Source organism: Thamnophis sirtalis, unplaced genomic scaffold (genome assembly GCF_051295495.1).
Source record: "Thamnophis sirtalis isolate CommonGarterSnake01/CBP01778 unplaced genomic scaffold, rThaSir2_p1.2 scaffold_11, whole genome shotgun sequence".
Lineage (NCBI taxonomy): Eukaryota > Metazoa > Chordata > Lepidosauria > Squamata > Natricidae > Thamnophis > Thamnophis sirtalis.
In genome coordinates, this window is record NW_028261391.1 from 65,189,949 (window position 1) to 65,203,338 (window position 13,390).

At 35.3% G+C, this 13,390-nt stretch overlaps 1 protein-coding gene across 3 annotated transcripts; it reads right to left on the reverse strand.

The window, feature by feature from the left end:
- Window positions 1-278: 278 nt before the first annotated feature.
- TEX36 (testis expressed 36) lies at window positions 279-13,390 on the reverse strand. 3 transcript variants are annotated; one of them, XM_014076055.2, is made up of 4 exons: window positions 13,276-13,390; window positions 9,012-9,143; window positions 2,414-2,491; window positions 279-684 (listed from the first exon to the last, which is right to left on the reverse strand). In XM_014076055.2, the coding sequence occupies exons 1-4, from the start codon at window positions 13,324-13,326 to the stop codon at window positions 358-360; spliced, it is 588 nt and encodes a 195-aa protein (XP_013931530.2). In that variant the 5' UTR covers window positions 13,327-13,390; the 3' UTR covers window positions 279-357. The 3 variants fall into 3 exon arrangements, with proteins under 3 accessions (XP_013931530.2, XP_013931531.2, XP_013931528.2); XM_014076056.2 differs by lacking the exon at window positions 13,276-13,390 and adding an exon at window positions 10,999-11,284; XM_014076053.2 differs by lacking the exon at window positions 13,276-13,390 and adding an exon at window positions 9,373-9,950.

The window sequence follows — 13,390 nt, forward strand, 5'->3', positions numbered from 1 at the left end:
TGACAAATGAATAGTCACCATTTAGTATATACAAGCAGATTGTTACCATACAGTAGTTAATTTATAGAAGTAACTAGCTGATGTCACAATAAAAAGTGAAACATTTTAATATTTAACTTGAGACAGGAAAACTAAATGTATATTCAAAGCAACATTAAAAAGTTTCCTTTTCCTACGGCAGCATTGATCTTTTAAGAAAATAAAGTGTATGAATACAATCACTCATCCAATTGCCATGACTTTAATGCCATTTAAGTTCTGGAAATCATCCCAAAGATTGGATCCCTTGTGTTTTTTTAAAAAAGTATTTTTCAGTCCTACATGAAATATGCTTCACTACTATGAAAACCTGAAAAATTATTTTATTTCTTCTTTAGCAGTTGAAAGATTTTCAGGTTCTGAGCTTTTAGTAGCCTCTGTAGGTGCTAGATGGTTAGAACCCGTGTTAAATTTTGAAAACCACATGTAATCATTCTTAGGTGCAGAATGTAGAGCCATGCATTTATCGACATGGCTTTTAGGAAAGCGGCCTAGAATGGAACTTTTAATATCTGGATATTGGACAAATGAAGACTGATAAACAGAATGGTAGGCATTGCTGCTCGGAATTTGTTCATGGGCCAAAAAATAGTAGTTTTGCGAATAGTGTTGACGCTTGTCTTGAAATTTTCTTACTCCTAGTCCCTAAAAGAAATGAGAAGGCATTTATTTTAGATAGCATGTTCTGTATTATGTTAGCAAACCACCAGGAAAGGCTTTACTAATACAAGCATTGTATTAGTAGCATTTTGATAATTAACTTACAAACTATTTCTGAAACTTATTCTCATCTGCTACATAGCAAAAGTAAGCTTTTGCAACCTCACTGCAGTAGAAGTGTGGACTTCATAAAAACATGCAGTATCTTGGCAAGACCAATCTCTTTTCCTTATGCGCAAAAGAGAAGTGTAATTCCTTCATCCATTACTGAAAAGATTTTTAATATGTATCTGTTTCTAATTGAAGTTGACTTTGTACTGTATTTTTTGGAGTATAAGATGCACCTTTTCCCCTCAAAAAAGAGGCTGAAAATCTGGGTGCGTCTTATACATTGAATACAGCATTTTTTTTGCCGCCTGAAACCCCGCCCCCTTCACCAAAATGGCCGGGCATAGCTTGTAGGAGGCTTTCAGAGAGCTCCTGGGGGCTGGGGAGGGCAGAAATGACTAAAAAACGGGTTGTTTTTTGCTCAATTTTGCCCCCCCCCCATCCCCCAAGAGAATTTTATAAGCTTCCTAATGCTCTTTTTTTAAACAAAAAACTGGCCCATTTTTGCGAAAAACGGGCCGGAACACTCTACAAGCCTCTTAAGGGGTATTCATGCCCTTTTTGGGGGGGGGGAAACGGCCCCATTTTCATGAAAAACAGGCTGTTTTTGAGAGGTTTGCAGAGTGCAAAAACTTTTTTTTTTAAATTTGTCTCTTCAAAACCTTGGTGCGTTTTATACTCCGAAAAATATGGTAAGTATTACAGGCCATAAAGAACAACTTCTGGATGGATGGATCTTATGTCGATTTTTTTTTTGATAAAACAGGTAGTCCTCGACTTACAACAGTTCATTTAGTGACTTTTCAAAGTTACAACAGCACTGGAAAAAGTGACTTATGACCATTTTTCACACTGATGACCATTGCAGCATGCCCATGGTCACATGATTTACATTCCGATGCTTGACAACTGACTCTCACTTATGATGGTTGCAGTGTCCTGGAGTCATGTAATCCATTTTTGCAACCTTTTGACAAGCAAAGTCAATGGGTAAACCAGATTCACTTAACCATGTTACTAATTTAGTAATTAGTCAATGCAGTGATTCACTTAATAAATGTGGCAAGAAAAGTTGTAAAATGGGCAAACTCACTTAACAAATGTCTCACTTAGCAACATAAATTTTGGGCTGAATTGTGGTCATAAATTGAGGACTACCTGTATATATATGTCTCTACATTTTCAAGAACTAAATAAAGATTGTATAGTACACGGGTGTCAAACTCGATCACGACACGTGATGTATCGTTTTTTGCCTTTGCAGAGCCGGGGCGGGCATGGCCTACGCATGAGGCATCTGGCTCGCGGCCCGCCAGTTTGACTGGCCTGCTCTAATAGGTCCCAAATTTTGGGGAAATATGAATTGCCCTACTAAATAATAAATACTATTAATATACCTAAATTAATAGCCTATAAGTTGATATATTATCAAGTTTAGTTACGTGTTATAACTGACAAAAAAATTACATAAGCAGTCATCAGTTTTGTGATTTAGCTTAGAAGGAAATTCTGTAATACAGAATGAATATAAAGATTATATTACATATCTTACAGAGAATTATTAAAAATTATTCTTAAGAAAATATCATTAAAACAGAATACTTACACAATCTAAATACTCTCCCATAGTCAATAAACTATGTCTATTGTCATGGATTGAAAATGGAAATGTATTTACTGGTTTCTAAAAGAAAATGAAAACAAGTCTTGTGCATTAATTCAGCAGGAACATAGCTTTCATGTTCTACACAAATTAAAATTACATGCATGTATAAATATGTGATATAAATCCACTGTTTCTATTAGTAAAGAATATATACTATATTAATAACAGAATTTAATTTCATCTAATCTTAAGCATGCAGTGTTATTGAATTAATCAACTTTATATTTATGGGAACAAATTACTAAAATAATTTCAAGTTATCTTTTAGAGGCTTACTTCTGAGTCCACTGCTAATAAAAACTGAACTTCAAGAGAAACTCGTAATTAAATCAACCTGAGATTTAGGAGCTCAGTACAGAACTCTGATACTGTATATTAAATGGCTGTATATTTAAAAGGATTAAGTCCCAAATCTAGAAAACATGGATGCATGCTATATTTTATTATTTGCCATCTCCTAGGTTTTGCTCTCCTCACTAAACAAAAGCCAAGAAAACTCTAGTTTTCTTTGAAACAAAGTCAACACATTCCCTATTTTTCAATAAGACCCTAATAATGTCAATATTCTTATTTTAGAATCATAAAATTAAATAACCAAGCAGCGTATTTACCTAAAATAAAGAATAATTTTAGGTGTTCAAATTATAAACAGAATATAGAGCAGAAAAGGAAATTTATCTAAATTTATCTAAATCTTCTCAGGATTGTGTTAAGAACTAAAGGGCAACAAACACTTAGAACAATACATTTCTAATTTTTTGTTACTATTTTTTCGATTTTCCACATTCAAATTATTACAGATGCATAAAAATAGTACAGTTAATAAGCCTCTATCTTCTCTCCAAATAAACCGTTGGCATTACTTGAAAGAAAAGTTCTGTAAAAACCTGGGTAGTCCTTCTTTAAAGAATTGGTACCACTGAGCTAATTAATATGCTAATTAATATACATACATATATACATACATGTATGTATGTATATGTGTATATGTATATATGTAATACAATATTTCTCTTTCTCTGTTTGTATATCTTTTATGTTTAGGACAGTTACTACAATTGATTGGACAATTTACTGTGATATATCATTAAATTTTCATAATTTTATTTAATTCAGCAATTTTAACTCTCAGAATGTCCTTCAGACAGGTTAGTGGATCCAGTATCAAATTAAACATATAAAGGGCATTGCACAATATACAATATTCTTTATTTCCCAAGTGGGATTGGACATACAAGGAATTTGTCTCCGATGCATAAGCTCTCAATGTCTATACAAATCACAAAGTACTATAACAATTCAGTAAGATAACAATAGTAGAAGGTAATAGGAGAAAATAATATAATACAGCCCTACTACATGGTTGGAACAGTTTATGCCTTGGATGTGAGAGGTTTGTAGATATTTTTTCAGCCCTCTTTCTGGCTTGTGCATTATACAGGACTTCAGTGGAAAGCAGGCTGGTTGCAGTTGTTTTTTCTGCAGTCCTAACTATCCGTTGAAGTCTGTCGGGTTGGGTTGAGTTGTTGCACCGAACAATACAGTTGGAGAAGTACAAATGACAGATTCAACTCTTCCTCTGTAAACCAATTAATAAAAATGGAGATCCATATCTGATCTAAGCTTGTCCAAAAACCTTATCTTTACCATAGCCAAGGTCTTTTCTGCAACCAATGAAATTGTGGATTGACTTTTCTTTGAATGTGTAACTAAAATATCAATAATATTCTCTGAGCTTTTTCATCCTTTTATAAAAAACGAGATGGCACAATAGACAACTAAAAACCTTTTTTTTGTAATCCACATCCCAAGTTTACTGTAGAAATTCCGGCAACAACTTGTATTAAATTGGGAAAATTGTTCTCCAGCAATAATAAATACATTAAATAATAAAATCTCCAGCAATATAAGAGTGCAAGAAGGTCAAGATATGTCTTATATCACTCAAGATAGCTATCAAGACCAGAAATTTTTCTGTTTCATATATTTAATATACCTATTACTCCCTAAATTGAAAAAGGTGTAGCTTGATGTTATCTTGATTGCATGTAATCTTTGAAAAAGCTCTGTATCTTTTTACAAAAGACCAATTTCTTCCTTGGTTATTTCACTCAGCACTACATACTGATGTACTATTTTAGAGTAATTATATAGTTTGTTCCAAGCATCATTAATAACAGAATTGTTATTACTTAATTGCTGCTATTTCAGTCAAGAGGTCAATAATTGATCAGGTCTTTCATCTCATCTTTCATCTCACTCCCCATATGCTTGCTTTTTTTACAATTCAGTGAATATGCTGTATATACTTCACAAAGGAAATTAAGTTCCAATTTCGCAGACATGAAAGGTTCATATAATTCCAGCTAACAGTGTTCAGATATATATGCCATAGGGAAGATGCTTCTGTTTCTTTAGTTTAAATGATCCCAGATCAATAAACATTTCTGCAATCTCTAGATTGAAAACTTTCCATGTCAGAATCTAGGGGAAAAAATTAAAATCTCAGGGGGAAAAAGACATTGTCTTTAATATCCCATTCTATACACAAATCTAAAAAATGCATTCCATTCTGGTTATCCTGCTTGCCATCCTAAGTATATTTGGCCCTGTATTATAGATATTAAAAATCCCATAATAGGATTTGAATTCTGTACTGAATAGCAATGGAAGCACACACAATTAGCAGTTTTAATTTGTAGCTTATATTTCAGCTGCATTTAAAAAAAATCTCTGGTATATGTAAATTTGTCCCCAAAGATTGACATAGACTGATCTTGCTCAACTCCTCTCAGAAGTGTATCTAATTTAACACTATAAATAATGGAAACTAATATATTTCTTGAAACCAATATATAGTTTTAACTGTTTGTAATTTATGAAACACTATAAAAAAGAGAAAGCCATGAAAAAACCTTTTGAAAATCTGCATTTTTCTTTCCTACTGTTAAGTATTTCCTATTGCCAATTAATAAACTGTAGCATATCCTTATAAAAGAACAAGTGTGTTAGATTCAGTTACTTTTAAAAACCATTACTAATTATTATATGAAAGTGTCAAGTGTGTACTTCAGAGCTCAGAGGTAGGATCATCAGGGTTATTTAAAATATTTATAAATGAGTTGAATCACAGCTTAAAAAATATGACTGTAAAATCTACAGACAATACCAAAATCGAAATGAGATAATAAACACCCCAGAAGACAGTATCACAACCCAGGAGAATCTTAAATGTTAAAATTATAAATCTTATAATTTATAAAATAAAATAATGGGTGGAATTCAATAAAATGAAATTTAAAAGGGACAAATACAAAGTTATACATTTAAGTAGGAAAAATCCAAATCTTAAGTATAAAATGGGAAGGGATCAAACTACCGGTAAGCAGCAATACATGAAGTAAACATTTGGCTGTCTTGATACATCTTTAGTTGAACATGAGCTTCCAAAAAGCAAAAGCAATTCTAAGATGCTTCAAGAGAAATATAGAGTCCAAGTCTCAGTCAAGTCATAATTCTTCCCTATTTTGCTTTGATGACATCACATTTAGTTTATTGCATCCTGTTCTGGGCACATTTTAGGAAGGGCGTTGACTAATACGCAAAGGGAAAAGAGAATGAGATAAAGAGACTGGAGAGAAATCCTAAGGATCAAGTGGAGGAATTGGATAGGTGGAGCATGGAGAACAGAAGACTGCAGAACATGAAAACTGTTTTCAAATATCTGAAAGGCTGTCATTTAAAAGATGGGACAGAATTGTTCAGTTTTGTTCCAGGACATAGGACAAGAAACAATGGATTTAAAACACAAGGAAGTGGATTTTATAACATAAATACAATTATGTTGCAGCAATCAAATACCATTCCTAATAGATTTGATAAACCAATAAAGTGTAACCCAAACAATTTTCACAGGAATTGCCTACCTTTTCCTTTATTACTTAATATGTATAAAGTGTGCTTGCAATTACTACAAGCAGAACAGCTACCAGATTACAAAAACACTCAGATATTAGATTAAAAATGTCTCCTTCCCACACAAAAAAATCCCCTTCTCCATGAAAACATACCACAAGACATTACATTGATCAAAATGAATGAACAGTTCATACACTGTACTGAGTCCTAGTTTACTTAACCATAACTGACTTTGAATAAGTTCACACCATTAAGCTAAAATCCATGGTTTCATAACACGTAATGGCTGGATTCATACAATGAATTAAATCACAATGTAGTTTCTTCACTTTCGGATTATCATGTTGTGTGAACATTGAGTAAGTCATTGGAGGTAAAACCTTTTCAGTAGTGGCACCCTGTCTGTTCCAAGGAATTTTGACTGCCATTCTTTTTCTTTTCTTTTTGGCATGAGGTAACAAATTTATTATTTAACCAAACCTAACCAAATAGTTTATACTGCAAATCTATTATTCCTTTCTGGGATTAAGACATGTGAAATGAATAGACATCTATAGGATATGTTATATCAACCTACATGTTACTTTCAGTCTATTGAAATATCTGATTTGCAATTGTGTCTGTTAGACATCGTCCTATTTTCTTTTTTCAATTCTGAAAGCTATTGTGAGGGTTTAGGCTGAAGAGCAGCTAAAAATGGCATGCATACATAAATGAAAAGGAAAAAAGGAACTTGGAACAACTAGTGGGAATAAGCAGAGTTCTGATACATGCCACTTGGTCATTTTTATACCACAACACCTGCCAAGAAGTACGGCTTATATTTATGGCTCCATCCATGGTTAGTTAATTATTAGTTAATTCCTGGTTTCTGTGTACAAACCAATTATGCACAGAGACATCTAAGGTTGTTATCCACACCCGGATTCAGGAGTGATTAAGCCTAATGATCAACATGCTAGTTATCATCAGATATGCCGCGAAGCAAAGAAGTAGGTGCCATACTTTGATATAAACACATGCATACCCTATCAGTCTATATAAAATAATCTTTTTCTGCCTTGGGTATAAATAGAAAGCAAAGTAAACTTCCATTTTTTATTAGAATAGACAGCTAAGCTAAAGCTTTAGGGCTCTGTAAGAACAATAAAAAAAACTCCAGGTGCTATAAAATCATTTCATTACTATCTAGCACATTTCAGACACAAATCCTTCCTCAAGGGCTAATTTCAAAATTCCTCCTATAAATTCCATATCAGCTTTTGTTAGAAGCTGTGCTGTATAAAAAGTTTTGAAGAAATAAAACCTCTTCAGGATGGATTTGTATACTATCTAAAACATAATAATTTTATCAAGAGCCTGAAGCATTTTTGTGTCTTTGCTTCTCCCTCATTTTTTTGGTGTTATGAAGGGATTAGTGTTGAGCCTATGGTGACCTCATCCCAAACTGACCTTGATTAAGTGTTCTGAACCTAGAATTTCTGGCTCCTTAGAGAAGTTGAAGAAATATAAAGGAATTTGTAATGTTCATATCAAAAAGTGCTGCACCATGTGTCAGTGACCAGGTCAGACCATACTTATCTATAGACCAAACGTTTGAGAAAAGACAGACATGTTTGCTTAGCAAATGTCTATATAAACTGTCCTTACACTTTCATAGAATGTAAGGACAGTTTATATGAAGAAAATGCCTTTAATTTGTATTCTTCTAACAAATGAATGGAATATTAATATCACTAAGGTACATTATAAAAGAAGCCAGATTATGGTAGTTTTATTTTAATTTACTGTATTTGTTAAAAGGCATAGGGAAATGACTTTAGGTCATGAAAATTCTGAATAAACAGGAATGTAGCATTGAAATAAACACAATTTCACTACATTTTACTGGCAAGTGCTTATTCAGCAGCTAAAAATAATTATACATTTAATAGATTTATCAATTTCGCTGTACCTCGGTGCTTTCCCCCATGATAAATATTTGTGTGATGGCATGTGATTAAAACTACAAAACTAACAAATGAAATTGCTGAGATTTGTAGTTTTGGATATTCACTCTGGATTTTGCTGGGTGTTTCTGTAAACCCCCTAAAGGAATGTCTAGACAACTCAGAGCAAGTTTTGATAGTGCGTCCACTTTGCCTATGGAAGTCTGATTACCTAAGTAGAGAGAGGGAGGAAGGGAGAGAGGGGGGGAGAGGGAGAGCGGGGGAGGGAGAGGGAGGGAGGGAGGGGGAGAGAGAGAGAGAGAGAGAGGGAGGGAGGGAGGGAGGGAGGGAGAGGGAGGGAGAGAGAGAGAGAGAGAGAGAGAGAGAGAGAGAGAGAGAGAGAGAGAGAGAGAGAGAGAGAGAGAGAGAGAAGATTGAAGTGCTTACAACATCCCAGGGACTGCAACCAATTTGAAAAATCCTGCATTGGTTTTAGAATTCCAAATTAGGTTATAATGTACCTATAATTCTGTTAAAGTCAGAAACAAACAGCCTGAGAAAACACTAGTCTGTTACTATAACAGGACTAGCTTAGCTACAAATTAAAATTGAGAAATTTAAAAATGTAAAACAAACTTAGATTCGTATTTGTGGTTACCTGGAGTATCGTAAAAAATGGAAAAAATACTTACTTTCTCACGTTCTTTGTACATCTGTGGCACATTTTTTCCAGTTTGACAATTATCATCTATATTAAATATCTGCTTTTGCATTGTAGCTGTAAGAGATTCTGGATATATTTGCAAGTTTTCACACTGTTTGAACTGCAAAACACAAACAAAATAATCTATACAATTCAATACTTAAAAAATGAACACGAGATTCTATAGTCTGTATTTTATTGTTTGTATTACAGCAACACCTAGAGGCCCTATATAGAAGCAAAATCTCATTCTATTTTCACTTTATAAAAATAACTTAAATAATTTCTATTTTCCAAGTTACATGATATATAAAAATTAATATATTTTACACACACACACACACACACACCTTGGTTGGTTGGATTTGAACAAAATTATTTGATCTATGTGCCACCCATCTCATCTGGGGAGGTCATATCAACTTCATGTTGGAAGCACCAAGGCACTTCCAGATTGAAAGGATTATCCGGTGACATCATCGTTGTCTGGAGGAAGCCCAATTGGGGGCTTCTTTCATATCCCCAATAAGGCATGAGCTGGAGCAAAGGGTGGGCTCATCCCGACTCTCAGCAAGGTACAAATGTTAAAGCCAGTAGACATTAAAATGATATAACAATAAATTTAAAAGTACAAGTAAAAGATAGGGAGGATAGGGAGGAGAAGCACAAAGGACACGGAGAAGGGAGGGGGTCATCTACAACAGAGTAAGAACTGTATCTGCCACTTGTGACCCGACAAATGCGCGCATGACAAGAGCGTGCTGACGAAACCGCGGCGAGAAAACCAAGACGTCATAAATGCGCCCACAACAACGCGCCAACAAAACCGCGTCCACAAAAGCGCAATTTCAGTTAAGGTAAGGGTTACATTCAGGGTTAGGTTTAGGGATTTCAGTTAAGGTAAGGGTTAGGTTTAGGGTTAGGTTTAGGGTTAGGTTTAGAACTCGCGGTTTTACTTGTTTGTTGAAGGCGCGCTTTTGTCGGCGCGCTTTTGTCGGCGCGCTTCTGTGCTCATTCATCGGCGCGATTTAGAACTCACGGTTTTCTCGCCTTGGTTTTATCGGCCGCGCTTTTGTCGAGCGCGCATTCGGTGAACTACTGCCACTATGTAGGACATACAGACTGAAGACCAGCAGATCATCAATGAACAACAAATAGTCAGATGACATGATCAAAACTTAAACTTACAACACATGGACAAAGTCAACTATAGAACACCATTAAAAAGAGACAATAAACTAAGAATGAAACAAAAATCAGAAAATATATTCTATAGTAACTAACAGCCAGACAAGCACAGATTAATATCAGAAAAGCAATCAAGCAGAAAGCCTGATCAAAGAACTACTAAGGAGGAAACCACACCTCCACCAACTGGTAGGCAAGCTACTGCAGATAAATAGGGAGTAAATTTTATACTCACTAAAACTGAGGATGTTAACTATTAGGTTAATGAAACATCTGCAAGCAAACACTTGAGCCGAGGTGGCGCAGTGGTTAGGGTGCAGTACTGCAGGCCACTTTAGCTGACTGTGATCTGCAGTTCAGCGGTTCAAATCTTACTGGCTCAGGATTGACTCTGCCTTATATCCTTCCGAGGTGGGTGAAATGAGGACCCGGACTGTGGGGGCAAGTTGCTGACTCAATTTGCTAAAAAAATTTGTAAACCGCTTAGAGAGGGCTGAAAGCCCTATGAAGCGGTATATAAGTCTAATAAATAAATAAATAAATACATAAACAAACAAACAAACAAACAAACACAAGCTCTGAAGAGGATCAAGGACTCCACATGAATTTCTATACTATGTTAACATTGAGTTTCTTAAAAATGGAAAATAGATAGAAAATACATATTATAATTTAGATTTATAAAGCTGCCCAACTCAATATTGATTCAATGTACAAATTAAAAACAGTTACAATACCTACAAACAAAATAAGAAGTATAATGTACATAAAGGACTAAACAGACATACCACAATTGAAACACGCTGTGTGCCAATGGGCAAACTCCCCCTCAGTTTGCATGGGAAAATCTGTTTTTAAAAAAGCACTTAAGGCTTGAATGGAATCTAAACCTCTGGGTGGGGGAAATAATCCAAAAAAGAGGTATTGTCACAGAGACGGTGCACTTCTTAAGTCCCTTCAAATGACATTATTTAAGGCATAGGCACACCTTCTCGGTCAGATCTTACAGGGCAGAAACAGGAGAGAGACAATTCCTTCAGAAAGCTAGACCTTATGCACGACGGCTTTATTTCAATTATACATGCCAGGTCAGCAGCCTCATTCATGAGTTAGTTACAGAAGAGGGAAGACTTGTTATACACCAATCTGTTGTTTGTTTGCAAGAGTTCAGAGCAACTGAGGATCTAGTTACCTAGCAATGGAACTGAACAGTGGAAGCTGGAAGGCATAACTGGCATCAAATATTGACTGAGACATTAATATGTGCAAAACTGGTAGAAAGGCATAGATAATAACCGTTAACTCATAAGACATGAATGAAAGTCGAAAGAAACAAAACGGCTTTGTGTGCCACTTTGTGGGAATGTTTGTGTGCCACTTTGTGGGAATGTTATCTAGAAGTTGAGTGTGTCAGAAAAAAAACATAAAAAATATGTGTCAAAAGAAGCATAAAAATATAGTGGGAATATGGTAATTAAGTGTGCAGGATAAAACAAGAAGAAGCTTGAGAATTAATGGGTACTGAATGAATGTGGATTAAATACAAAAGTGCTTGACTAGTATAAAGGAAGTACATTAAAGCAGTTTGGTCATACAGAGAGAATAAATGAGGATTGCAAAACAAATACATGAACAAAGAGAATGGAATGGAAGATTCATAAAGATGTGGATAGGCAGATTTGATGAGATTCTCAAAGAGAACTATGAGAACAGCAAAGAACAAAAAGCAAGGTAAAATGTGTGAATTCAGCCAATTTTACTCAATGAAATAATGTTGAACAAATTATCCCTTAGTGCAGTACATAACCAATTAAGTATTATCATAGGAATAAAAAAAAGACAATTCATAAGAATAAAAGGCAAGCATATTTGACAAGGAGGGTTGCTATTAAGGCCAAATTAAAAGTGAAAACATAATAAAGTATATCTCTAGCATGATTGCATTGTACATATTTTCAACAAGAGCTTTCATAAGTAAGTTTTACTTCGCATGATGTAGGACAATAGCTCTGTACATTCAATATGAAACAAATAATCTATATTAACACTATTCCTTATTAAAGCACAAGAGCAATTTGGCATTTCATAACAATAACAGTTACTGCTTCTATTGTATCATATACCCCCATTAGACCAAGGTAATGAGCCATTCTCTTGCCAAAAGGGGGGAAAAGAGTGGAGAGGAGAGGGGAGAGAAGCAAATTAAGTAAGATTGCATGAAGAAGGGAAAAATAAATTGGAGGGTGGAAAAGGATGGAGGAGGGAAATGCTAAATTGTATACAAAGAAAAGCATTACTGTTATATATAATGCTTCTATATCACAATTATACTTTCTTCAAATAAAAATGAAGAATTGTTTAAGAAACCATTTTTGGAGGGGGATGCTGTTAACTGGTAACATTTTGCACAGACATCAGTAATACTAGGGCAGATAAATATTTGTGTATATGTTAGACTGCAAGTGTTATACTCAATATATTTCAAATTATTCCTTATTCTTCTGCCTCCTTTCCCTCCAAGCAGTCAGAGCAACATTTACTAGCTTGCTCTGCTTCTCTTACAAATCTGGTGTGACAAAACTAGGATGAACCAAAAAGGGCCACTTCCTCCAAGATATTAACTTTTTACACGCACAAGCTCTTGGTCACACTCAAGAGAAGAGGACAAGATTATTTCCATATTAATTTTTAAACTTTTAATCTATTCCACCCAGGCATGTGCTGTGCAAATTATAATTCTGTTTCATAAGGTTTGAAATTATTTCCCTTAAATCGCACAAGGGGACACGGGGCAATACTTGGCTAAGAGGAGGGAGTGCTTTTAGTGCTTTCGTGCAAAAGACGGGAGTCTCTCTGTATTTATACCACAGAGGCCGGGATTAAAAAGAAACGAAGGGCGAAACACAGGCGTCTTTCCTTGGACGAAGCAACGTTTGGTCGCCCTAGATCGGAAACTATGACGCCTTTTTCTTTCCCGCGGACCGTCTCTCCTTCAGGCGAGGGCTCTTCCTTGCCTCCGCGTGCCAAATCGACCAAGCGAGCCGGACCGTTGCCACCTTCCTTACCCAGGTACCGTCCCGGATGGTGCTCGGATTGGCCCGGTTCCCTTTCGGCATGGTGAGGAAGCTGAGGCCGAGCCCCTCCGATAAGGACTCCTCGCGTGTGGGAGGGGTAATTTCG

Bases quoted from the DNA above. Each gene is read 5' to 3' on its own strand.
- TEX36 (XM_014076053.2), bottom strand. From the start codon at position 9,426: ATGAGATGGGTGGCACATAGATCAAATAATTTTGTTCAAATCCAACCA. The intron at 9,144-9,372 runs GTGTGTGTGTGT...TGTGTTTTGCAG, and splicing joins TTCAAATCCAACCAACCAAG to TTCAAACAGTGTGAAAACTT. The intron at 2,492-9,011 runs GTAAGTATTTTT...ATTTTCTTTTAG, and splicing joins TGTACAAAGAACGTGAGAAA to AAACCAGTAAATACATTTCC.